Consider the following 27,141-nt stretch of genomic DNA (forward strand, 5'->3'; position numbering starts at 1 on the left):
CTCTTGTAGAGAACCGAGGACCATAGCTCTTGTAGAGAACCGAGGACCATGGCTCTTGTAGAGAACCGAGGGCCATGGCTCTTGCAGAAGGCTGAGGGCCATGGCTCTTGCAGAAGGCTGAGGGCCATGGCTCTTGCAGAAGGCTGAGGGCCATGGCTCTTGCAGAAGGCTGAGGACCATGGCTCTTGCAGAAGGCTGAGGGCCATGGCTCTTGCAGAAGGCTGAGGGCCATGGCTCTTGCAGAAGGCTGAGGGCCATGGCTCTTGCAGAAGGCTGAGCTCTGAGCTCTTGTAGAAGGCTGAGCACCATGGCTCTTGTAGAGGGCTGAGGACCATGGCTTGTGTAGAGGGCTGAGCTCTGAGCTCTTGTAGAGGACCATAGGTCTGGTACGAGAGCTGGGGGCCACATATCTCCAAAATAACTATATCCCTAAAACCTCAGTGGGTCAGCATAACAGCCAGGCATCTAGCATTTTTTTTAAAGGGCTGTTTAGTGATGGCCCTTCCAATTCTCGGAGACCGTACATAGGACTGTAAGTAAATCATCTGTTAAATTCAATAACTCAGATAACGCCTTTTTTGTAAAAATAAGAGAAAAAACAAAAGTTAGTTTTATTTCCAGGCATTTGTACATATTATGGATTTACAACGAGCGTTTCATACATCTGGTTAACTTTTTTTTGTTTCTTTTTTGTTTTTTTTAGATCTGTCAGTGCCATTTTTGGTCATTAAAAAAAGTCCATTCCCTTGGTCACGTGCTCCTCCCCCGCACTGCGTCATTAGAGGCCCCCCTCCAGAAGACGCCGCGGGCTCGGTACAGTACAGCCTCCTCCGCCCCTAACCCCCCTCCCCCCTCTTGATTTGGCTTTACACTTAAATAAATAATTAATTCCTGCCGAGAAACTTCTGTGGGATCAATGGAAAAAAAAAAAGATAAAGAAATAAAAAAACAAAAAAAATAAAAATAAAATATAATTAAAAATACAAAGAAGAAGACTGAAGTAAGATGTTTCTCCTCCCCCCATCTCAGCAGGCGATCCGAGTCGGCGCAGTGATTCTCCGCAGCGAGTGGTTCCTAGTATTCCGTAATGGCGTCTTCGGGGATCAGGGTATTAAACGGACGGTCCCAGAGGGTGCTAGTGATTCCGAATCCTACACAAGAAAGGAGGAGGACACCGTGATTACAGGGAGGGAGTTTTATTGCTGTTTTTTATTGCAGTTCTCGTATAAAAACTGAACTCACAAATAACACAGTCAGGTAAATAATTACATGTAATTTAAATCGCACGTAAAAAAAAAGTGCCTGCCTTTGACTTGCTATGAAACGATTTTATTACCCTGTACAATCTTTAGAGAAGCCGTCACAAAAAAAAAAAAAATGCAACACATAACGGCCTTTCGTCTCCTTGTAAACAAAAACGCATAGGGGGGTCATTTAAAAAAAATTAAAATGTAATAAAAAAAAAATATTAAAATGCAAAAAAAAGTTACAGCCGAGCACTTGTATGAGAAAGAAGTTTAGTAAAAGTAAAAAAGCGAAAACAAATAAAGAAGAGGGCTGAGGACCATATAAGGGGACACCTAAAATACCCTCCAAAAATTTGGGGAAAAGGTGAAAAAAAATAGAAAAAAGAAAGCTACACCCAAGCAATCACATAACAGCCTTTTGTCTCCTTGTAAACAAGAACACATAGGGGGGTCATAAAAAAAAAAAAAAAAAAAAAAAGTTAAAAAAATATTTTAAAATGTAAAAAAATTAAAGTTACAGCCGAGCACTTGTATGAGAAAGAAGTTTAGTAAAAAAAAAAAAAAGTAAAAGAGTGAAAACAAATAAAGTAGAGGGCTGAGGACCATATCCCTTGGAAAAAGGTGAAATTTTTTTTTTAAAAGAAAGCTACACCCAAGCAATCACATAACAGCCTTTTGTCTCCTTGTAAACAAAAACACATAGGGGGTGTCATTTAAAAAAAACCAAAAAAAAAAACCATTTTATTTACTTAAAATAATATTTTAAAATGCAAAAAGTTACAGCCAAGCACGTGTATGAGAAAGAAGTTTAGTAAAAAAATTAAAAATACATTTAAAAAAGTGAAAATAAATAAAGTAGAGGGCTGAGGACCATAGATCTTGTAGAACACCTAAAATCCCCTCCAAAAAAAAAAAAAAAAAAAATGTAAAAAAGGTGAAAAGAAAGCTACACCCAAGCAACCACATAACAGCCTTTGTCTCCTTGTAAACAAAAACACATTTAAAAAAAAAAAAAAAAAAAAAATTTAAATAAAAAAAATAATAAAAAGTTACAGCCAAGCACTTGTATGAGAAAGAAGTTTAGTAAAAAAAAATAAAAAGTGAAAACAAATAAAGTAGAGGGCTGAGGACCATATCTCTTGTAGAAGGGGACACCTAAAATACCCTCCAAAAATTGGGGAAAAAGGTAAAAAAAAAAAACAAAAAAAATATTGAAAAGAAAGCTACACACAAGCAATCACATAACAGCCTTTCGTGTACAAAAAAAATAAATAAAACATATTTACCTGGATTACACAGGTATCTGCTCCCTCCTCCCCCCTGAAAGGTGCCAAATGTGAAACCGGAGGGGGGAGACCAAAAAAGTGGAAGTTCTTTTAAAACAAATTAAAGTGGAGGTTCACCCGGAAAAGTTAATTTTTAACTTTAGATTGAGGCTCATTTTGTAAAGGGGAATCGGGTGTTTTTTTTAAAAACCAAGCAGTACTTACCGTTTTAGAGTAAGTACTGACTTGATTGACAGGCTTCCGACGGTCGCATCTATCGCGTCACGATTTTCCGTAAGTAGCCGAATGTCGGTGCGCAGGCGCCGTATAGAGCCGCACCGACGTTCGGCTTCTTTCGGCTACTCGTGACGCGATGTATGCGACCGTCGGAAGCCTGTCAATCAAATAGGAACGCCCGCTCCCGCAGCCCATACCCGGAAGCGGCGGAGAAGATCGCTCTCTAAAACGGTAAGTACGGCTTCGATTTTAAAAAAACTACCCGATTCCCCTTCACAAAATGAGCCTCAATCTAATGTTAAAAAAAAATTTCGGGTGAACTCCCGCTTTAAGTTACACTCGGGCACCTAAAATCCCCTCCAAAAAAATGTAAGGGAAAAAAAGTTTAGTAAAAAAAAAAAAAAAAAAAAAATGTAAAGTAAAACAGATAAAAGTTACACTCAGGAACCCTTAAATCCCCTCCAAACATTTAGGGGGGAAAAAAGTTTAGTAAAAAAAAAAGAAAAAATTGTAATAACAAATAAAGTTTTGCATCTAACATAACCCCCCAAAAAATAAGAAAAAAAAGTTACAACCAAGCATTTAAAATCCCTACCAAAAATGTATAAAACAAAAAAAAAAAAAGTTGAATGAAAAAAAAATATGTCAAAAAGTAAAAAAACAAATTAAGTTACACTCATGCACCTAAAAGCCCATCCAAAAGTTTAGTAAAGAAAAATGTAAAAAAGTAAAAGAAAAAGAAAAAGAAAAGAAAAAAAAGTGAGCAAACATAAAGTTATATCCAAGCACTCCCCCCCCCCAGTTTATGAAAAAAAACAAAAAGTTACACCCAAGCACTAAAAATCTTCTCAAAAAAATTATGAAGGATGTTTAGAAGAAGAAAATGTTCAAAAGTGAAAAAATAAATAAAGTTATACCCAAGCACTTAACCCCCCCCCCAGCAACCAGTCAGGCTGCTTTCAGATAAGGGTTCAAGCAGAACACAGCCCTAGGCTACCCCAGGACAGTTATTGAGCCGAGGATTATAAATCACTGAACTGTTTATTAGGTCAGAGATAATTCCCATAGGAACCACTAACAGAACATTGGCTACGATTGGTCACAGACAATGGGGGCCCATCGGACGTACCTGTTTTTTGATGCTCAAAGTGATGGCGGACGTGGTAAGACTTGAGCCAGGCGAGGTAGGAGCCCTTCGTCGGCGACCCGTAATGTAGATAGTAATGCATCATGTCATATACCACGTATCCGAAGAGGCCTCCTACAAAGAGGGAGAGACCCAACACAGGAGGAAGAACCATCTGCAGGACAAGGTAGAGGGGAACGATCACGAAGGACGCCGGGACGGGAGGAAACACCAACCGCGAGCTGTCAAAAGGAGCCTGGGGGGGGGGGGGGGGCGAAAGAGAAAATACTGGTTGAGAGAAATGAAAAACAGCCCCACATCCCATCAATGTACTGGTTGACTTTTTACACTTGAATTCTGCTGAATCTGGTTGGAATCCGTATTAATAATAATAATAAAAAATGTATAATTTGTTACATTTTTTCTTTGGAGTCTGAAGAGCATTGAACAATGCACAGGCTCCTGCAGACGTATGGACCTACAGGACTGGAGAAAGTAAGCTATGGACTACGAGAGTGGTGACGTCACCACGCTGGTGCTCCATTGACTTCATCACATCCCAGCTCCACCCCTTTCCATTGGGCATTGCAAGGGTTCTGCCAATTCTACTTCATGATGAGGCATAGCCAGTAACTTTACCGTGATAAGCAGGAGCTCCAAGACAACGGTTGACTCAAGCTACAAGTGTTCAGCCATAAATATAACATTGGCTTTGCGTTCCTGGTTCCACCCCCGAGGCACTCCCAGGAGCTCTTCCTGGTTCCACCCCCGAGGCACTCCCAGGAGCTCTTCCTGGTTCCACCCCCGAGGCACTCCCAGGAGCTCTTCCTCACCCTGTTGAGATTACTGTTCTTGTTACACTAGATTGCAGCAAAAGATGTAAGAAAGCAGAACCAGGAACTTTACTGTAATGATGAGGAGTCCCTTTGAGTTTTAGTAAAGATAAAGGTTGACTCAAGCTACCAGGATTCAGCCATACTGTGGTTCTGGGTTCCTAGCTCCACCCCCCAGGAACTACCAAAAGTTTTCATCACCCTGTGATTACTGTTTTTGTAACACTAGAGTTCAGCCAAATATGCAAGACTGTACGGGAAGGCGGAACCAGGAACTCTACTGTAATGATCAAGAGTCCCTCTGAGTTTTAGTAAGATAATGGTTGACTCAAGCTACCAGGATCCAGCCATACTGTAGGTATATCATCTATGTGTTCCTGGCCCCACCCCCGAGGCACTACCAAGGAATTTTACCCTCCCTGTTGGGATTACCATTTTTGTTGCACTAAATGCAACAATAAGAAGACTTCATGGTGAGGCATAACTAGGAACCCAACTGTAGAGATCGGGAGCCCCAAGACAATGGTTGCCTCCAGCTACCAGCATCCAACCATAGGTATAATATTGACTTTGTGTTCCTATTTCCACCCCTGAGGCACTACCAAGGAACTACACTCACCCTGTTGGGATTTTACTGCCCTTGGTACTATACAGCAGCAAAAAAAGTAAGACTTCATCAGGAGGTAGGTGAGGCAGACCCAGGAACCCTACTCTAATGGTTAGGAGTTCCCCTGAATTATAAGAAGACAATGGTTGACTCAAGCTACTAGCATTCAACCAATAGGTATAAAATCAGCTCTGGGTTCCTATCTCCACCCCCCAGGAACTACCAATAGTTTTCATCACCCTGTGATTACTGTTTTTGTAACACTAGAGTTCAGCCAAATATGCAAGACTGTACGGGAAGGCGGAACCAGGAACTCTACAGTAATGATCAAGAGTCCCTCTGAGTTTTAGTAAAATAATGGTTGACGCAAGCTACCAGGATCCAGCCATACTGTAAGTATATCAGCTATATTTTTTCCAGCTTCAGTCCCGAGGCACCACCAAGGGATTTCACTCTCCCTGTTGGGATTTCTGTTCTTGTTACTATAATGCAGCAAAAGAAGTAGGACTTCATGGGGAGGTAGCGGAGGCAGAACCAGGAACTCTACTGTAATGATCAGGCGTCCCTCAGAGTTATAGGAAGTCAATGTTTGTCTCAAGCTATCAGCATTCAACCAGAGGTATAATATCAGCTCTAGGTTCCCGGCTCCACCCCCCAGGATCTACCAAGGGATTTCACTCTCTCTGTTGAGGTTACGGTTCTTGTTACCATAATGCAGCAAAATAAGGTAAGACTTCATGGGGAGGTAGGTAAGGCAGAACCAGGAACCCTACTGTAATGATCAGGAGTCCCTCTAAGGTATATGAAGACAATGGTTGAACTCAAGCTTCGAACATTAAACTACTGGTATAATATCAGCTTTGGGTTCCTGGCTCCACCCCCCCCCCCAGGAACTACCAAGGGTTTTTTACTCTCCCTGCTTGGATTACTGGAATGCAATAAAAGATGTAAGACTTTATGGGAAGGCAGAAGCAGGAACTCTACTGTAATGATGAGAAGTCCCTCTGAGCTTTAGTAAGATAATGGTTGATATCAGCTACTAGCATCCAGTCATACTGTAGATATATCATCTATGTGTTCCCGACTCCACCCCCGAGGCACTACCATGGGATTTCACTCTCCTTGTTGGGATTACTGTTGTTTTTGTTGCACTAAATTCAGCAAAAGAAGACTTCATGGGGAGGCAGAACCAGGAACTCTACTGTAATGACCAGGAGTCCCTCTGTGTTATAGGAAGTTAAGGGTTGACTCAAACTATCAGCATTCAACCATAGGTATAATATCAGCTCTGGTTTCCTAGCTCCACCCCCCAGGAACTACCAAGGGATTTCACCGTTTTGAGATGACTGTTTTTGTTACACTCAAATTCAGCAAAAGATGCAAGACTTTACGAGAGGGCAGAACCAGGAACTTTACTGTAATCATTAGCAAGAAAATGGTTGACCAGCATTCAGCCATACTGTAGATCGGGGATATGCAATTAGCGGACCTCCAGCTGTTGCAGAACTACGATTCCCATGAGGCATAGCAAGACTGACAGCCACAAGCATGACACCCAGCGTCCGAGGCATGATGGGACTTGTAGTTTTGCAACAACTGGAGGTCCGTTAATTGCATATCCCTGCTGTAGATATATCATCTATGTGTTCCCGACTCCACCCCCGAGGCACTACCATGAGATTTCACTCTCCTTGATGGGATGACTGTTGTTACACTAAATTCAGCAAAAGAAGACTTCATTGGGAGGTAGAACCAGGAACCCTACTGTAATGATCAGGAGTCCCTCTGAGTTATAGGAAAACAATAGTTAACCCAACCAGCATCTCGCCATAGGTATAATATCAGCTATGAGTTCCTGGCTCCACCCCCTAGGAACTTCCAAGGGATTTCACTTTCCCTGTTAGGATTACTGTTTTTGTTACACTAGAATGCATGGAGTGAGATTTCAGAACCCGGACAGAACTTTTGGTGGGATGGTTTCTCCCAGAGATCGGTTGGTAGTTGGCAAGTCCATCCAAAGCCACCATAACCGTTTTGTGCTGACTGATCCTTCAAAGTCTATGGTCGCCCCCCCATTCTCACCTTATGGTGCTGTCCATGCAGCATAAAGTGCAGGGTGATGAGAAAGTAGTTGCTGGCTGGGGGGTTCATGTGAAATATATACCGGTGAATGCCGTATTCCATCAAGGTCCAAACCATCATGCCGACGAAGAAGAGAGGGAAGAAGCAGAAAGCTGGGACTGGAATAGAATAATCTGAAAAAAAAATAATTGGAACAAAGGACATCAGTATCTGGAGTCCATCCGTTCCACCTAGTGACACAAGAAGCCATAAAAACACAACAATAGGGTTCTTTCAAGGAAACTGAGCAAAGTTCAATGGCCAGTGCCAAAACAAACCAATCAGAGTGCTTCCTGTTTTGGTCTTGCCTCTTGTTGTCTGTCAGTAGCCGGTAGTGGGAGATTTGTCCGTCCGTCCATCCGCGGATAAATCGGTTTGATTTCTTTAGTTCAGCCCATCTACATTACATGTGCACAGCCAGCTTTACAGAGATCTAACTTCCTGTATACACGCCCAGTTACCCCAGCCAGCTCTGCACGTGCAGGGAGATCCGTCACATCAATGTTTCGAAATGGGAATTGGAATTGCACCACTGCGAAGAGGTCCAGATACAACTTAATTACATTACCGCTTGCCGACCGCCGCCTGTACATGTACGTCAGCAGAATGGCACGGCTGCGCAAAGCAACGTAATTGTACATTGCTTTGAATTTGCCGCATGCTTTGTGACCACGGAGACCCGTGGACTCGATGTCCGCCTGTGTCACGGAGCTGCAGAACGGGGAGATGCCTTTGTAAACGAGGCATTTCCCTGTTCTGCCTAGCGACAGGACACTGATCTTCTGTGATCGGGAGCAGTGGTCAATGTCGTGTCACTTGTAGCCCAGCCCCCGCCCCCCCCCCCACAGTTAGAATCACTCCCTAGGACACACTTTACCTCTTCCCCGCCCCCTAGTGTTTAACCCTTCACTGCCAGTGTCATTTACACAGTAGTCAGTGCATTTTTATAGCACCGATTGCTGTATAAATGACAAGGGTCCCAAAATAGCGTCAAAAGTGTCCGCCATAATGTCGCAGTCACGATAGAAATCGCATATCGCCGCCATTACTAGTAAAAAAAATATATATAATAAAAATGCCATAAAACTATCCCCTATTATGTAGACGCTATAACTTTTGCGCAAACCAATCAATAAACGCTTATTGCTCTGTATTCCTGCAGTCAGTAGCCTCATATCTGGGGGGGGGGGCGGGAATGAATAGCGCAGCGCCATCCCATGGACCTATGAGTGTAAACTAACCCTCCCCCTCTCCGGGGTAAACACTGCGGTTAGCTGAGCGCCATTCCATCGCACGGCGCAGCGTCCTGTACATGTTTATTATTCGGAGATAAGAGAGCCGGCGTGACGTTGCACACAAAAGGTGAACAAACAGCAAGGTGCGCTCTGCGATGTCTGATGCTATCTGATAACTGGATTATCGCAGTTCTCGCAGTACACGTGCCGGCTGCGTTGGGGCGGAGAGGGGTGGCGCTCTGCATTCCAACAAAAAAAGTCACCGCTTCCCTTTTTTCAAAAAATATATAAAATATTCCATTTAGCTCTATGCATAGTCGCACTGTGTAAAGACATGGTGCATTTCTTGCAATGCTCACCACTGCGCATGCAAAACATAAACAAGAATTACGAGACGGGCGGCTTGGCGCGGATTTTATGATAACGAGTTTATCAAGTTGAATAGAAAACCAACAAGGCACAGCGGTCAAATATAATCCGGGCGCCACAGGAGGTGTGAGCTGCACTCTTTGCTGGTCTGCAGTGGAGTTGGAATAACTGAGAATAACTGGGGAGTACTGGGATTAATTGGAGAGTACTGGGATTAATTGGAGAGTACTGGGATTAATTGGAGAGTACTGGGATTAATTGGAGAGTACTGGGATTAATTGGAGAGTACTGGGATTAATTGGAGAGTACTGGGATTAATTGGAGAGTACTGGGATTAATTGGAGAGTACTGGGATATATTGGAGAGTACTGGGATTAATTGGAGAGTACTGGGATTAATTGGAGAGTACTGGGATTAATTGGAGAGTACTGGGAACAAGTGGGGAGTACTGGGAACAAGTGGGGAGTACTGGGAACAAGCGGGGAGTACTGGGAATAAGCGGGGAGTAATGGGAATAAGCGGGGAGTAATGGGAATAAGCGGGGAGTACTGGGAAAAAGCGGGGAGTACTGGGAAAAAGCGGGGAGTACTGGGAAAAAGCGGGGAGTACTGGGAATAAGCGGGGAGTACTGGGAATAAGCGGGGAGTACTGGGAATAAGCGGGGAGTACTGGGAATAAGCGGGGAGTACTGGGAATAAGTGGGGAGTACTGGGAATAAGTGGGGAGTACTGGGAACAAGCGGGGAGTAATGGGAATAAGCGGGGAGTAATGGGAATAAGCGGGGAGTAATGGGAATAAGTGGGGAGTACTGGGAACAAGTGGGGAGTACTGGGAACAAGTGGGGAGTACTGGGAATAAGTGGGGAGTACTGGGAATAAGTGGGGAGTACTGGGAACAAGTGGGGAGTACTGGGAATAAGTGGGGAGTACTGGGAATAAGTGGGGAGTACTGGGAATAAGCGGGGAGTACTGGGAATAAGCGGGGAGTACAGTAAAACCTCGGATTGGGAGGATAATTTGTTCCAGAAACAAGCTTGTAATCCAAAGCGCTTGTATATCAAAGCATTTTATTTTTACAGAGTATAAAAGAGAAGAGAGAAGCCTCTAAGTGTAGCAATAAGTTGCTAAATGTTGTCCCTTCATTGAATGTAACCATATTGCTACACTTAGAGGAGGAGCCTCTCTTCTCTTTTATACTCAGTGGTGACATGACGCTGCTCTTATATCAAGACATCGCTTGTATATCAAGGCAAATTTTTTTAAAACATTTTGCTTGTCTTGCAAAACGCTCTCAAACCAAGGTTTTACTGTACTGGGAAAAACTGGGAAGTACTGGAAATAACTGGGAAGTACTGGAAATAACTGGGAAGTACTGGAAATAACTGGGCAGAACTGGAAATAACTGGGCAGAACTGGAAATAACTGGGCAGAACTGGAAATAACTGGGCAGAACTGGGGAGGACAGAAAAAAAAGTCCTGCAAGCAGCGTCTTTGGGGCGGCGCGGGAGCGGTGAATACGGCGTTCCTAAACTGCCCCTGCCTATTGAAATCAACGGCCAGCGCTGCCGAAGTGCCCACGAAGCACCGTGGCAGTGGCGTTTTGTGGGCGGTTTAAACCCTTTTTTGGCCGCCAGCGGGGGTTAAAAGCCAAAAAGCGCTGATGACCCCCCCCCCCCCCCCCCCCCCCCCCACGGTGTGAAAGTGCACTTAAGGTTTGTTTTTGTTTTTTCCATTTGATTATTACATTTCAGCAGAAAAAACACTGAAAACACGCGACAATAAGCAGTAAACCGCACGAATGGCGGGTTATTGGAAAGATGGGCGGCGCGTTTCATACCTGTTGTGAAGGAGGAGAAGAGTCTTGTGTCCCCCCGGGAGAGTTCTGAGAGACAATACCAGGTTAAATATACAACAATCGGCGCCCACACTGCCAACACGATGTACCTGGAGGAGAGGAAATCAGAATTTGGTGTTATTAATATTCCGTATAAAAACTAAAAAAAAGTTATAATCTGCCAGACGACAAAAAAAGTTACATTGTATTACATAGTTACATTGTAGGAGAGGTTGAAAAAAAAGACACAAATCCATCCCCTCTGCGTGATTATAGGTCAGTGTTACATTGTATATCCCTGTATGTTGGAAGACGATAGAAAGAATGAAAACCGGTTTTGACCAATTGGTCAGCTTTAGAGGGTACCTGGGGGGAGGGGGGGGGTCAGAGAAATCAGCAAGCCAGCCCAGATTTTACTTGCCGTACAACAAGCCCGAATCCTATCTCCTATGATTGATAGCTCCATCTGGTGGCCACAAAACGGTATTCTCCTGAAACACCGTAATCCGAAAAAATACCGCATTTTGGTCAACAGATGGCGCTCACTGTAATAAATACATAGAAAATTACATTAATTTGTGCTGAACTCCAGGAAATAGACAAAATCTACTCTTGCAATGTACGCCCCCCCCCCCCTTTTTGCAGATAACCCAGAGAATAAAATGATGGGTGTTGTGCATCGGTTTTTCAAACACAATTTAATAATTTTTTGGGGGAAAGAAAAATACACTTCGGCTCTGGAAGATTTATCCAGGAGATCTGGTGCTAGAATTATTGCTCTCGTGTGTGGTGCAAACACTGTTTACATAAGTGCAATCGAGGGCACCTAAAAAAATGTATTATTATTATTAAAATAAAATATATTTTTACACTGTCCCTTTAAATTTTTTTAGCACTTTGCACTTAGACAAGGCAGAAGCCCCAGAGAATAATATAACGGGTGTTGCAATTTTTATTCATAACACACCATAGAGTACAAAAGTATGAAGATATAAATTCAGCAATAATAAAAGGCACAGGTCTAGGAATATTCAACAGCCATTGGATTGCCAACTTCTAGAGCAAATAGTTGCAGAAGTTACATAAGGCTCCGTTTCCACTATTGCAACGAGGGGTGCAACGGATCAAAAAATTCACGGTTCCGATCGTTCCTCGGATCAGGAGTCACGGATCGGATCATTTTTCGGATCAGCAAAAAAAAAAAATCCCCCACTGTAATATCAACATCTCCCTCCCCCACTGTAATATCCAAATCTCCCCCACTGCAGTGGCGTCACTAGGGTTGGTGTCACCCGGTGCAAAAAATAAAAATGGTGTCGCCCCCCTCAGTACAGACACCCCAGTAGTACACCCCCCTCAGTACAGACACATCCCCCCTCAGTAATAAAGACAGTGACCCCCCCCCAGTAGTACAGGCAGACAGTGACCCCCCCCCCAGTAGTACAGGCAGACAGTGACCCCCCCCCAGTAGTACAGGCAGACAGTGACCCCCCCAGTAGTACAGGCAGACAGTGACCCCCCCCCTCCAGTAGTATAGGCAGACAGTGACCCCCCCCCCCAGTAGTACAGGCAGACAGTGCCCCCCCCCCCCAGTAGTACAGGCAGACAGTGACCCCCCCCCCCAGTAGTACAGGCAGACAGTGACCCCCCAGTGCAGACCTCAGACAGCGGCGTGTGTGTCCCTCGAGCGCGGGCTTCACCTCCTCTGTGGGTGTAAACAGAGAGGAGGGCCGCCGCCAAGTGTACCAAGATGGCCGCGGCTCCCGAGCTAGGCTGAAGCCGCGGCCTTTTCTAATGCTATGGCTGCGGCGGCAATCCGCGGATCGCATAGCGTGCCGATGCGAAGGGGGTGACCCGTTCGTATCACGGATCAACGGTGATCCGTTGCACCACTAATTTACGATTTACGATGCGACTTTGCAATGCGTTTTTTTTATGCAATGTCATGCGACATTCGGTGAGAACACGTCGTACCGAACCTTTTTTTGGAGCCGCACCGATTGGAACAGGGACGCCATTGAAATAGATGGGGGTTTTGACTTGTCATGCGACTTCTCGAGTCGCACAATAACTCGCAGGAAACCGAGCCTTGACCTGAGAGGAGCAGAGCAATGGTGGAGAGAGGATCTAAAGAGTGAGAATCTCAGAGTGTCAATAGCCGAGGATATTCAGAAATGAAAATAAATTGATATAAAATGAAACCTAGTGTGAGATATCAAACAAAACTAACAGGTGCTGCAATTTTTTACGTTGCGCAGCGATTTTCCAAACGCAATTTTTTTATTTTTTTGAGGTTCTAATTAACTTTCTAGCAAAAGCAAAGTTGTTGTTTTTTTCCCTGTAGGAACAAGGCGTCGGGATTGGCCGGATGATACAAAGTACTTAATGATTTATTAATGATAATGAAGACATGAAATAATTTGTATCCTCGCAGGACGGTGTCTGTGGAGCGCTTTGGTTCCGTCTCCTCCCTCGTCTCGTACTTCTATCTGTGTCACCGTCTATAATTTACACCCGACACACCCGAGGAAAAGTCACCGCCAGATTCCCCGTCTATTAAAAGGCCAGGAGGAGCTCCAACACACCCCGTGACAAAGGCCGACGGATCTCTATTAATTGTGATGCCGGCACTTTACTGGTTAAATCATTTCCCTTAAAGCGGAGGTCCACCCAAAAATTAAACTTCATTTAAATAGCTTCCTTGTAACCTAAAATAAAACATTTTGTAAAAAAAGAAATAAAAAATCTTGCCTGTAAATTGCTGTTACTAGGCAGAGTTACCCTTTGAGTAGAGTGTGCATGCGCCCGCAGGTAGAAGTCTCCTCTTGTGTTTACCTATCCCAGCTGTAATCGTTGGTAGATTGCCTTTACAACCAATTTAGCGCGGTGCGGGTGAACGGTCACTCGGCGTATCTGGATTGCCGGTTGCTAGGAGGCCAGGCTGCAAACATCGGGAATCCGGTTTTTCTTTTGCACTTCATCAACGGACTCGGATTCGCTAAGTTTTGGTTGAGAATCTCGGCCTCGGTGTAGCCAATCGGTCGATGCGGGATTCTCCGACAACGAGGAGATCTCTCCGTCCAAAACTCCTGACCTTAGGCATTCCCGTCCACCTTTGTCGGTTCCCAGCTCCTCCCAGGGCCGATCCGCCCCATAGGCTCACTATGCAGGCCGCTTAGGGCCCCGCAAAGCTGTGGAGAGCCCCCCAAATTACTAGAGGCCCCGCCAGGTGAGAAGCCATTTTCAGACCCTCACCCCGCTTCTCAACTCGCTGGCTGCATGGGAGAAGAGGTAAGAAGTCAGCCCCCCCCCACTTCTCAACTTTAACGTGACATGTCATTTTGCTTAGGGCCCCAGGGAGGTCAGGATCTGCACTGGCTACTCCTGTTACATTTTCTATAGTATAGAAATCCAGCAGGGATGGTGGGAATCCCTTATATCAGGGGCGTACCTACAGAGGTCGCAGGGGTCGCAATAGCAACCCGGTCCCATGCTGCAGGGGGCCCGTGGCACCCCCCCCTGTACACCTGCATAGAACGGAGTGGCTGCATATAGAGGAATCAATCTGTCCATTTTCCTCCTGCAGCCGCTGATCGCCCGCAGGAGAAGTGGAAGCCGCCCCCACCTCTCCTCCTATACAGCTTCTTTCCCGTCATGTGCTCTCCAGCCCCCCTGTGCTTCTTCCTGCATCTCCCCCCCCCCGTCATCCCCCACAGCTGGAAATGCGCATGCGCCGCATGGAGCCGAGTTGACGCTCAGCTGGCGTGGCCGAGGCACGTTCATGTAGGTGAGGGGCGGATACATACATGAAGGGGGCGGATACATACATGAAGGGGGCGGACACATACATGAAGGGGGCGGATATTTAAATGATGGGCAGTGTTGGGGACGGAATTTTTATCGATGGCCAAACAAAAAACTGCAAAATAAATCTTTATCTAAAATAGAAAAAGCCGCCAATTCAATTGACTAAACACGCCCGCAGGCGTCCAGAAACCATAGCTAATAAAGATTTATTTTGCAGCATTGTTTGGCCAGCGATAAAGATTCGGCCCCCCCAGCACTGCCCATCTATTGAAAATCCGCCCCCTTCATGAAGTAGCCGCCCCCTCAGCTACATGAACGTGCCTCGGCAACGCGAGACAACAGCTGATCCTAAACTGCTGTACAGAGGCTTCCTGTTCATTCACAAACTGAATCATAGTAAACCCAGTTATGAATGGACAGCATCAATGATTGGTACGGATCACTGACTCTCCATTCAGAAAAGAAAGGGGCCGGTAAATGACACATTCTCCTATATCATAGAACGACACTTAAACCCCACCCCCCGGGGAACTCTCCATCTTCTTTTCTAAAAATGACACATTCTCCGTCCAGACAGATCCCCCTGCATGCGCAGTTCCACCCGGACAGGACACCGCCCCCCCCCCCCCCTCCCGCCCAGCTGCTGCAGGGGATCTGTCAGGATGGAGAATGTGTCATTTTTAGAAAATAAGATGGAGAGTTCCCCAGGGGGGGTTTTAAGTGTCATTCTATGATATAGGAGAATGTGTCATTTACCGGCCCCTTCCTTTTCTGAATGGAGAGTCAGTGATCCGTACCAATCACTGACGCTGTCCATTCAGAACTGAAACTGGGTTTTTATGGATCAGTTTGTGAATGAACAGGAAGCCTCTGTACAGCAGTTTAGGATCAGCTGTTGTCTCGCGTTGCGGAGGCACGTTCATGTAGCTGAGGGGCGGCTACTTACATGAAGGGGGCGGATTTTTTAAATATGGGCAGTGCTGGGGGGCGGAGTTTATCGATGGCCAAACAAAACTGCAAAGGAAATCTTTATCTGCTGTCCATTCGTAGGGTAATCAGATTGTTAGTACACAGCTTTCGAGAGCCGATCACGACAATTCATCCGATCGGAAACGCACAGAAATTTTCCTTACACGATACCAGATCGTCCGATATTCGTTTAGTCAGAATAGTTGTCGTCCAAAAATACAACACAAATACATTACAACCAGTGGCGGCTGGTGCTCAAAATTTTTGGGGGGGGCGCAAAAAAAAATTGCAGCTTCACTGTGCCCATCAAATGCAGCCACTGTGCCATCAATTGTCACCACTGTGCCATGCCATCAAATGCAGCCACTGTGCCATCAATTGTCACCACTGTGCCATGCCATCAAACGCAGCTACTGTGCCATCAATTGTCACCACTGTGCCATCAATTGTCACCACTGTGCCATGCCATCAAACGCAGCCACTGTGCCATGCCATCAAACGCAGCCACTGTGCCATGCCATCAAACGCAGCCACTGTGCCATGCCATCAAACGCAGCCACTGTGCCATGCCATCAAACGCAGCCACTGTGCCATGCCATCAAACGCAGCCACTGTGCCATCAATTATCACCACTGTGCCATGCCATCAAATGCAGTCACTATGCCATCAATTCGCACCACTGTGCCATGCCATCAAACGCAGCCACTGTGCAATGCCATCAAACGCAGTCACTGTGCAATGCCATCAAACGCAGTCACTGTGCAATGCCATCAAACGCAGTCACTGTGCAATGCCATCAAACGCAGTCACTGTGCAATGCCATCAAACGCAGTCACTGTGCAATGCCATCAAACGCAGTCACTGTGCCATGCCAAACGCAGCCACTGTGCCCCTCAATTGTCGCCACTGTGTCAATTGTCACCACTGTGCCCTTTGTTGCCACTGTGCCCATTGTTGCCACTGTGCATGTCACTGTGCCCTTTAATTGATGCCACTGTGCCATTTGTCACCACTGTACCTACCCATTGATGCCAATGTGCCCTTTGTCGCCTCTGTGCCCATTGTCGCCGCTGTGCCCTGTAAAATGCACTTACCTTACTCCTTCCACGTCCCTCGATGTCTTCTCCCGCCCTCGATGACGCTTCAGCCAATCAGGATACCGATAACCAGAATCGGTGTACCTGATTGGCTGAGACAGCCGTCAGTCTTATCCAAGGAACGCACCCCCCCGTACGTCCCGAGGATAAGACATCCGGGAGCCGAGGGCTGTACTCGGAAAGCCTATCAGAGCTGCTGGCTCTGATAGGCACTTCCGCACAGCCAACCAGCTGCCGTTATTCAGGTATCCGGCTATCTGGATAGACCAGCGGCAGCTGCAGAACGACATTCTAAACGTCTTAAAGGGCCCGTTTTTTTTTTATGACTACAGAAGGGGGGGGCGGCGCCCCCTATGGATGGGCCGCCACTGATTACAACCAATGACATCACTTCCCATTTTTCTTTTGTCGTGCGAGAATTTGTGACTTTAGTAACCTCTTCAATTTCTACTTGCGACTATTAAGCGAAAAAAGTCGCACGATCGGTCGTCTGGTTTTCGGACCGTGTGTTCGGGTCATAGGACTAAAACTAAATTTAAATTTGACTTCAGAATGAAGACTGGTCTGTAGTGAATGTTCACACCTCAATACAATAAATAATATATTCGATTTTTCACTCCAGCCGGATATAATGAGCATAGGCGTGCCCACGGGATGTTCCGGGTGTGCCTGGGCACACCCTAATCACCCCCTGTGTGTTAGTGTATAGTATCTCCCTAAATCTCCATATTTGGCACTGCAGGTAATGAGATGCCGGGAGGAGAGGCGGCTCTGCTGTTTCGTCATCTCTCCCCTCCCTGCCGCTACCACCCCTCTACTATCGCCGTGTCCCCCCCCCCCCCCGCTGGGCTGGATCCAAGTAGTGTTACAGTAGCACGCTCTGCTTGTGAAATAGTTTCACATTCAGCGGCAGATAGTGAGATTTGAAATATCGAGTGTGTAAAACTGTCAGGGAATGCAGAGAGAGGGAGAGGATCTGTCAAAACTCAGCAGTGATGTCGGAAGTGGGCGGGGCTGAACAACTATCAAACACTAGCCAATGGGATGGGGTCTGGGCAGGACGCTCCGTTGATGTGGCTCTGCCCCCTTTTTTTAATCATTGGCTGGTATTTGATAGTTGTTAGGTCCAGCCCACCCCCCGACATCACTGCTAAGTTTTGACAGCTCCTCTCTCCCTCTGCAAGCAGTGACATTCCCTGACAGTTTTACACACTCGATATTTCAAATCTCACTATCTGCAGCTGAATGTGAAACTCCCCCTCCCCCCTGAGAGTGCCAATCAGTGGCCCCTCATCAGAGCTGCCCATCAGTGTCACCTGTTAGTGCCCATCAATGCCAATCAGTGCCGCCACATAGTGCAACCTATCAGTACGGCCAATCAGTGCTGCCTATTGTGCCGCTTAGCAGTGCCACCTATCAGAACACCGGCATTTATACACATGGGTTTAATGATTTCATTATCAGTAATACATTCAATAATCTTAACAGTGTCCTACAGAAAAAAAACTCCCCAAGCTGCATTCTTCTCCTCGGACTCTAGGACATTGGGGGTCTCAATCCCCCCCCCCCCGATCTCTGATATGAAGTTTATTAATCCACATGGTAGGGAGAATGCATCTTGAGAACTTGTCTCCAGCAAGACAGAGGGACGCAAAAACAGGACGAGTCCCAGAATCCCGAGGACTAGTGCGGGGGTTGAATATTCCGAGGACTAGTGCGGGGGTTGAATATTCCGAGGACTAGTGCGGGGGTTGAATATTCCGAGGACTAGTGCGGGGGTTGAATATTCCGAGGACTAGTGCGGGGGTTGAATATTCCGAGGACTAGTGCGGGGGTTGAATATTCCGAGGACTAGCGCGGGGGTTGAATATTCCGAGGACTAGTGCGGGGGTTGAATATTCCGAGGACTAGTGCGGGGGTTGAATATTCCGAGGACTAGTGCGGGGGTTGAATATTGCGAGGACTAGTGCGGGGGGTGGAATATTCCGAGGACTAGTGCGGGGGGTGGAATATTCCGAGGACTAGTGCGGGGGTTGAATATCCCGATGACTAGTGCGGGGTTGAATATTCCAATGACTAGTGCGGGGGGTGGAATATTCCGAGGACTAGTGCGGGGGTTGAATATTGCGAGGACTAGTGCGGGGGTTGAATATTCCGAGGACTAGTGCGGAGGTTGAATATTCCGAGGACTAGTGCGGGGGTTGAATATTGCGAGGACTAGTGCGGGGGTTGAATATTGCGAGGACTAGTGCGGGGGTTGAATATTGCGAGGACTAGTGCGGGGGTTGAATATTGCGAGGACTAGTGCGGGGGTTGAATATTGCGAGGACTAGTGCGGGGGTTGAATATTCCGAGGACTAGTGCGGGGGGTGGAATATTCCGAGGACTAGTGCGGGGGGTGGAATATTCCGAGGACTAGTGCGGGGGGTGGAATATTCCGAGGACTAGTGCGGGGGGTGGAATATTCCGAGGACTAGTGCGGGGGTTGAATATCCCGATGACTAGTGCGGGGTTGAATATTCCAATGACTAGTGCGGGGGTTGAATATTCCGAGGACTAGTGCGGAGGTTGAATATTCCGAGGACTAGTGCGGGGGTTGAATATTCCGAGGACTAGTGCGGGGGTTGAATATTCCGAGGACTAGTGCGGGGGTTGAATATTCCGAGGACTAGTGCGGGGGTTGAATATTCCGAGGACTAGTGCGGGGGTTGAATATTCCGAGGACTAGTGCGGGGGTTGAATATTCCGAGGACTAGTGCGGGGGTTGAATATGCCGAGGACTAGTGCGGGGTTGAATATTCCGAGGACTAGTGCGGGGGTTGAATATTCCTTACCATGAAGTTTTGGAGCACCACTCTACGAATTCTGAGTGGAAGAGTCGTATTGGCCGGTCCACAGGCTGGTGCACCCACTCGTCGTACTTTTCTCGTAGGTGACCCACTTGCCACAGCAGCGGCTTCTCCCAGTCCACCAAATCCTGAAACCAGAGGAAAAGACACACAAACTTAGAGATTATTATAAAGGATTTATATAACAATTTTCTGAGTGCTTTACAAAATTACGGGAGACAATACATACGCAATCCCCTCCGACACCGGCGGTTCAGAGGGCCCCGCTCATAAGAGCTCACAATCTAAAGCAGCCTTACTCAACCTTTTCAACACAGAAATTTACTTTCCCGTCTCGTGGAAACCCTGCTAATAATGACTATACAGTGGAACCTCGGATTACGAGGATAATCCGTTCCAGGAGAACGCTCGTAATCCAAAGCACTCGCATATCAAAGCGAGTTTCCCCATAGAAGTCAATGGAAACGAAAATAATTTGTTCCTCATTGACTTTAATGGCATGCAATACCGCATGTGGCCAGAGGTAGGGGGGGGCACCGGAGAGCCTCGGAAAAACACGGAAAGGCCAGAGGACAGCTTGGCTGAGCTCAGCAAACCTCGGAAAGGCTTGGGAACTGAGTATTTCCGAGTCTTTACAAGCATTTCCGAACGGCTCCATTCAGCTCTGGCGCGCCCCCCCACCTCACCAAAAGCGGTCCTGCACACCGCTGTGGCTTGAATCCTACTCGTTTTGCCAGACAACACTCGCAAACCAAGTCAGGATTTTAAAAACATACAGCGCTCGTATTGCGAAACGCTCGTTAACCTCGTTACTCGAGGTTCCACTGTATCGACACCTCATGATACATTAGTGTGATGGTCAGAAGGAAGAATGCTCCTTACACATGTGGTCTCTGGGAGGAATTATCTCCTTACAGACAACTTAAAAGATCAATGGCGTCAGTGGGAAGTTATCTTATAGAAATTGCTCATTGATCAAGTTGCCCCTAGCAACCTCTAAAGGAACCCTAGGGATCCATGGAACCCTGGTGGAGAATCCCTGATCTAAAAGGGAGCAGCAAGTGATACGAAAGGTGATTGTGGGCGAATGAGAGGATGGAGAAAGGAAAATTCCAGTTGTTGGGTAAAGGTCCATCTAAAGAGATGAGTTCGAGGATCGTCTAAAATTCCAGCTGTTGGGTAGAGGTCCATCTATAGAGATGAGTTTTCAAGGATCGTCTGAATATCCAGCTGTTGGGTAGAGGTCCATCTAAAGAGATGAGTTTTCAAGGATCGTGTAACATTCCAGTTGTTGGGTAAAGGTCCATCTAAAGAGATGAGTTCTCAAGGATCGTCTGAAATTCCAGCTGTTGGGTAGAGGTCCATCTAAAGAGATGAGTTTTCAAGGATCGTCTAACATTCCAGCAGTTGGGTAGAGGTCCATCTATAGAGATGAGTTTTAAAAGATCGTCTAAAATTCCAGCTGTTGGGTAGAGGTCCATCTATAGAGATGAGTTTTCAAAGATCGTCTAAAATTCCAGCTGTTGGGTAGAGTCCATCTAAAGAGATGAGTTTTCAAGGATCGTCTAAATTTCCAGTTGTTGGGTAGAGTCCATCTAAAGAGATGAGTTTGAGGATCGTCTGAAATTCCAGTTGTTGGGTAGAGGTCCATCTAAAGAGAGCTTACAACTTCAGATTTTTCAATTGTTAAATTATTAAAGTGGAATCGGATTGGCTACCATGCACAGCTGTACCAGATTTTGCACTCTCCATTTTTATTAAATCAACCCCATTGAAAATGTTCTTTCACTCCTCTAATGGCAATAATATGAGTAGTTGTTGTTATGCTTCCTGCACATTGCTCATCATCAACTCTTTGCCTCACATAATTGAAGAGTCAGTCTAATAAAAAAGTTACAGTATGGCAACTTATGCTCTATTAACAGACCCAAAACAGCATTTCGCCCTCTTGGCGCCGAAGCTGCACGTGACCTTTGATGGGGTAAGTGCGTGGCTGGTGGGTGGACGAGCGAGTGACGGGGAAGGTGAGGGGGTGGTGGGTTTGACCAATCGACCAAACGAGGGAGTGGGGAGTCGGGTGTTTTGTTTGCTGCGCCCCCCCCCCGAAAAAAATGAAGCACCAGCCGCCACTGGTATACAAAAGGTATAAATCCCGGCCTTCATAGCTCTGAAGACTGAAAGCCGCACCTTGGATTACAACAATATCTGGTCAATATAGGAGAATGATGTTGGATAATCGAAGAGAGGAACCCTTGCCCCCGAGTTTAAAACATTTATCTTATCTTCGCACTGGTTTTATCATTGACATCCATATGAACCTTCGACCCGCTAACCGCCATCTGTCAGAGCATGGAAACTTAACCCTTTCCAACCGCAACCCAAAAACTGCTTCTCTCTCGTATACAGATCACCGGTGCTTGCACTATATGGCCAGAACTATGTGGAAACCTCTCAGGATAATTGAGTTCAGGTGTTTTCAATGAAGGTTTCAAGACGTTTTAGACCAGTGATCTCCAAACTGTTGCCCCGGGGGCCGGATGTGGCCCTTTTCTTGATTTTATCCTGCCCTTGGGGCACTATTTCATTCATGGACACCAACAAAGGGGCACATTTCCTCCCAAAAGGTGCCAATGATGGGGAGCTATTCCTCCCAATGACACCAAGATGGGGCACAATTCCACACAATGACACCAAAAATGGGGCACAATTCCTCCCAATGATATCAACAATGAGGCCCAAGGACACCAGTGATGGGGCACAATTCCTAACAAAGACACCAAAGATGGGGCATTATTCCTCTCACTGACACCAATGATGGGGTATTATTTGCTCCAACGGATGCTGGGACTTTTTCTACTCCCGATGGCCGCAGACCGGACCCCCCTAAAGTCTTAAAGCGGGGGGTTCACCCTAAAAACTAATTTCTAACATTAGAGCCAGCATACTAAGGACATTTACTTTCGGCAGGTCATTTTTTTTTTCTTCGTACATACCTTTATATTCTGATTTGGTCCAGGGCTTCCGCGTTCTGATGACTGCGGGACTGGGTGTTCCTATCCCTGCCTCAGGGATTCCGATGACTGCGGGATTGGGCGTTCCTATCCCTGCCTCAGGGTTCCGATGACTGCGGGATTGGGCGTTCCTATCCTTCGGTTAGATGATTGACGGCTTGTGAAACGGGTGACCTGTCGCACAACGCGCGTCACCAGATTTCCAGAAATAGCCGAGCTGCGAGTCGGCACTATACGGCGCCTGCGCCCGCCGTGTAGAGCTGACTGCGCAGGCGCCATATAGTGCCGACTCGCAGCTCGGCTATTTCCGGAAATCTGGTGACGCGCGTTGTGCGACAGGGGACCCGTTTCACAAGCCGTCAATCATCTAACCGAAGGATAGGAACGCCCAGTCCCGCAGTCATCGGAATCCGGAAGCCCTGGACAAAAACAGAATATAAAAAGGTATGTACGGAGAAAAAAAAAAAAATGACCTCCCGAAAATAAATGTCCTTAGTATGCTAAATGTAAGGTTTTTTTTTTTGGGGTGAACCCCCGCTTTAAGTGTAGTAAACTGGCCCTTTGTATAAAGTTTGGAGACCCCTGTTCTGTGTAATGATGTGGGAGAAGGGTCCTGTGTAATGATGGGGATAGTATGAGGAAGGGGGTCCTATGTAATGATTTTGGAGGGTGGTCCGGTGAAATAATGGGGGTTAAGTATGGGAGAGGGGTCCTGTGTAATCATGGGGGTATTATGGGGGAGGAGGTCTTATGCAATGATGGGGGTAGTATGGGGGAGGGGTCCTGTTTAATAATGGGGGGTAGTATGGGGGAGAGATCTTGTGTAATAATGGGGGGTAGTATGGGAGAGGGGGGTCCTGTGTAATGATAGGGGTAGTATGGGGAAGGGGTCCTGTGTAGTAATGGGGGGTAGCATGGGGGAGAGATCTTGTGTAATAATGGGGGGGTAGTATGGGAGAGGGGGTCCTGTGTAATGATAGGGGTAGTATGGGGAAGGGGTCCTGTGTAGTAATGGGGGGTAGTATGGGAGAGAGATCTTGTGTAATAATGGGGGGGGGGGGTAGTATGGGGGAGAGATCTTGTGTAATAATGGGGGGTAGTATGGGAGAGGGGGGTCCTGTGTAATGATAGGGGTAGTATGGGGAAGGGGTCCTGTGTAGGATTGGGGGTAGCATGGGGGAGAGATCTTGTGTAATAATGGGGGGGTAGTATGGGAGAGGGGGTCCTGTGTAATGATAGGGGTAGTATGGGGAAGGGGTCCTGTGTAGTAATGGGGGGTAGTATGGGAGAGAGATCTTGTGTAATAATGGGGGGGGGGTAGTATGGGAGAGGGGGGTCCTGTGTAATGATAGGGGTAGTATGGGGGAGATGTCCTGTGTAATAATGGGGGGGTAGTATGGGGGAGGGGTCCTGTGTAATAATGGGGGGGTAGTATGGGGAAGGGATCTTGTGTAATAATGGGGGGGTAGTATGGGAGAGGGGGGTCCTGTGTAATGACAGGGGTAGTATCGGTGTGATGGTCAGGGATCCCGAAACTCCACATACAACGTAGTGTAGATGTATTATTTTTAGGAAGAGACTCCCATCCCATCCTACATGGATGTTCATTGAGGACCATAAACATTGTCTGTGTTCCTATTGGAGGGAACTTTTCTTATATTCTAGTGACACAACGTGAAGAGAGAACATTTTTTTTTCCAGGGGTTAATCCCTCCCTGGGCAGCTGTTCCTGGAACAGAAGTCACCATTGGGGGTCATCATCCTGACTTCTGCTCCAGTGACAATGTATGGTTTCCCTCACCTATGAGATCTCCTCTTACATTTCACTGTGTCACGTTGGGAGCGAAGGTCGCGTTATGTATGCACATCATGTGTATATGATTAGTTTGCACATTATCTACATATGACCAGATTGTACCCGTGGTAATTAGTAATCACTTAGCGATGTGATGAGGACAAATACACCCTGGAAAGATGACATTTCCCCGATGGCCTGGAAGTTACAATATAACCCCATCCACGTTTTCTTGGCTTGTCCCAAATATAAACTGAGCACCCTGGAATCCTCTAGAGACAGACAAGGGGGGATAAAGATGACAAAAGTATAACTTGCACCTTCAAGTCACCAACAGCGGCCCCCACATTTCCATCCTCACGCACTTCCTATAGGGGTTGAGGTGGAATATTGGAATGTGTGGTGTCAGCACCAATTGAAGCAAAGGAGATTTTTTTTTACTCAAGATCACCTAAACAAGCCATTCATCGGGACAAATGGAACTAACTGAACTCAGATTTTGCAGCTGCAGACAGGCTCAGAGAGAAGCCAAGAGAAGACTTAGGCCGCGTACACACGGTCGGACAAAACCGATGAGAATGGACCGAGGTTCAGTTTTATCGGTCCAAACCGACAGTGCGTATAGCCCAACGGTCTGTTGTCCTTCGGTCCAAAATTTCGAAACATGCTTCAAAAATCGAACCGATGGCCCGCTGCCCGATCGGTCCAAACCGATGGTTAGTACAGAAAGCATTGGTTCAAAACCCGCGCATGCTCAGAAGCATTTAACTTTGTTTTATTCAGCACGTTGTGTGTTTGACGTCACCGCGTTCTGACCCGATCGGTTTTTGGAACGATGGTTTGTACGCACATCAGACCATTTCAGAGGTGAACCGATGGAAAAATGGCCCGTCGGACCATTCTCATCGGTTTGGAACGACCGTGTGTACGTGGCCATAGAGAAGCCAAGAGAAGATATAGAGAAGCCAAGAAAAGACAGAGACACAGAGAAGCCAAGATAAGACATAGAGAAGCCAAGATAAGCCACAGAGAAGCCAAGAGAAGCCACAGAGAAGCCAAGAGAAGCCACAGAGAAGCCACAGAGAAGCCAAGAGAAGCCAAGAGAAGACACAGAGAAGCCAAGAGAAGACACAGAGAAGCCAAGAGAAGACACAGAGAAGCCAAGAGAAGACACAGAGAAGCCAAGAGAAGACATAGAGAAGCCAAGAGAAGACATAGAGAAGCCAAGAGAAGACACAGAGAAGCCAAGAGAAGACACAGAGAAGCTAAGAGAAGACATAAAGAAGCCAAGAGAAGACATAGACAAGCCAAGAGAAGACATAGAGAAGCCAAGAGAAGACACAGAGAAGCCAAGAGAAGACACAGAGAAGCCAAGAGAAGACACAGAGAAGCCAAGAGAAGACATAGACAGAGAAACCAAGAGAAGACATAGACAGAGAAACCAAGAGAAGACATAGACAGAGAAGCCAAGAGAAGACCTAGACACAGATAAATGAAAAGAATTAGGTTTAACGTATATCCCCACAGGGTGATACTGTGGATATACTGGTAATAATGTGCCAACGTCCCGATAATGTGTAGATTTTAACTAGAGGATTTGGACTTTTAAAGGCACACAGTAAATATAGTAAAAAACTAAGGATATTTTATTTGTAGAAATATCATATAAAAAACAGTTTATATATATATATATATATATATATATATATATATATATATATATATATATATATATATATATATATATATATATAAAATCAAAGAAATGTAATCAATATTATAACTGGTCCACGCAGGTTATCACAGTATTGGAAACATGACACAGTTTGGTTATAAAAACTCAAAAGAGTACAATCAAAGATATAACTGTAGAATGTATAACCAGGCGGGGGGTCCAGAGGAAAGGTCGGCTCGCTCTACACGTTACGCGTTGTTGAAACGCTTCCTCAGGAGCATAGACATAGGAACAGAGTTGGCCGCGTTGAAAGAAACAACAGTCGGCCTTTTTGCCTAGACAATGGCAATGTGTTGTAACATATATTATAGGCAGTCAAGGAAGTAATATCATGTAAAGAAAATTAAAGTAGCGATGACAGGACGATCTACGCTGGTGAGCAGAAAGTGGAACGAGGGAGACACAGCTGATCCGCTGCAGTAATGTATATTAGTGGTATTTAAAGTGGTAAACGCAATTCACGCAATTTAGCGTGACCTGGCCTGGGCCTTCTCCTCTTGTTTACTTCCGGGAAGGGTCCTTCTATAGGTACCAGGTCGCTGCCTGATGTACACATTTCAGACTGAAGCTTAAAGAAAGGTGATAGGTGGGTCCTGTATATTAGATGGTATCACCGTGACTAAGTAGTTCGCACTTCCACCTGGCAGCAACAAAGTTGTCAATTCAAATCCCAACCACGGCACTATCTACATGGAGTTTGCATGTTCTCCTTGTGTTTGTGTGGGTTTCCTCTGGGTACTCTGGTTTCCTCCCACAGGGACTTTAGATGGTAAGCTTCTTGAGGAAAGCACATGTAAAGCAAATTGTAGCTGTAATAAATATTATCTTACCTTTGCTGGGTCAAACGTTTTAAACTGGACCCCGGATGTATAACTAGGGCTGTCTGTGGACGTGTGCTGCTTCACGCGCTCCCTCAAGTGCTGCAAAAATACAAAGAGAAATCGCTATTAGCAGGGAGCCGCCATATTGGACTGTCAATAGAGAAGAGAAGTCCATAGGTTGGGC

General features: G+C 46.2%; 1 protein-coding gene across 1 annotated transcript in view; it reads right to left on the bottom strand.

Moving 5' to 3' along the window:
- Positions 1–587: 587 nt before the first annotated feature.
- The window catches only part of FA2H (fatty acid 2-hydroxylase), a 32,955-nt gene continuing 6,401 nt past the window's right edge, over positions 588–27,141 (bottom strand). The window contains exons 2-7 of the mRNA XM_040327795.1: positions 26,967–27,080; positions 19,581–19,723; positions 10,877–10,983; positions 7,398–7,570; positions 3,879–4,131; positions 588–1,151 (exon numbers count right to left, since the gene is read on the bottom strand). Coding sequence (XP_040183729.1) covers positions 1,075–1,151; positions 3,879–4,131; positions 7,398–7,570; positions 10,877–10,983; positions 19,581–19,723; positions 26,967–27,080 — 867 coding nt within the window. The 3' untranslated portion in view covers positions 588–1,074. The remainder of the gene's footprint in view (positions 1,152–3,878; positions 4,132–7,397; positions 7,571–10,876; positions 10,984–19,580; positions 19,724–26,966; positions 27,081–27,141) is intronic.

Source organism: Rana temporaria, chromosome 11, assembly GCF_905171775.1.
Source record: "Rana temporaria chromosome 11, aRanTem1.1, whole genome shotgun sequence".
NCBI lineage: Eukaryota > Metazoa > Chordata > Amphibia > Anura > Ranidae > Rana > Rana temporaria.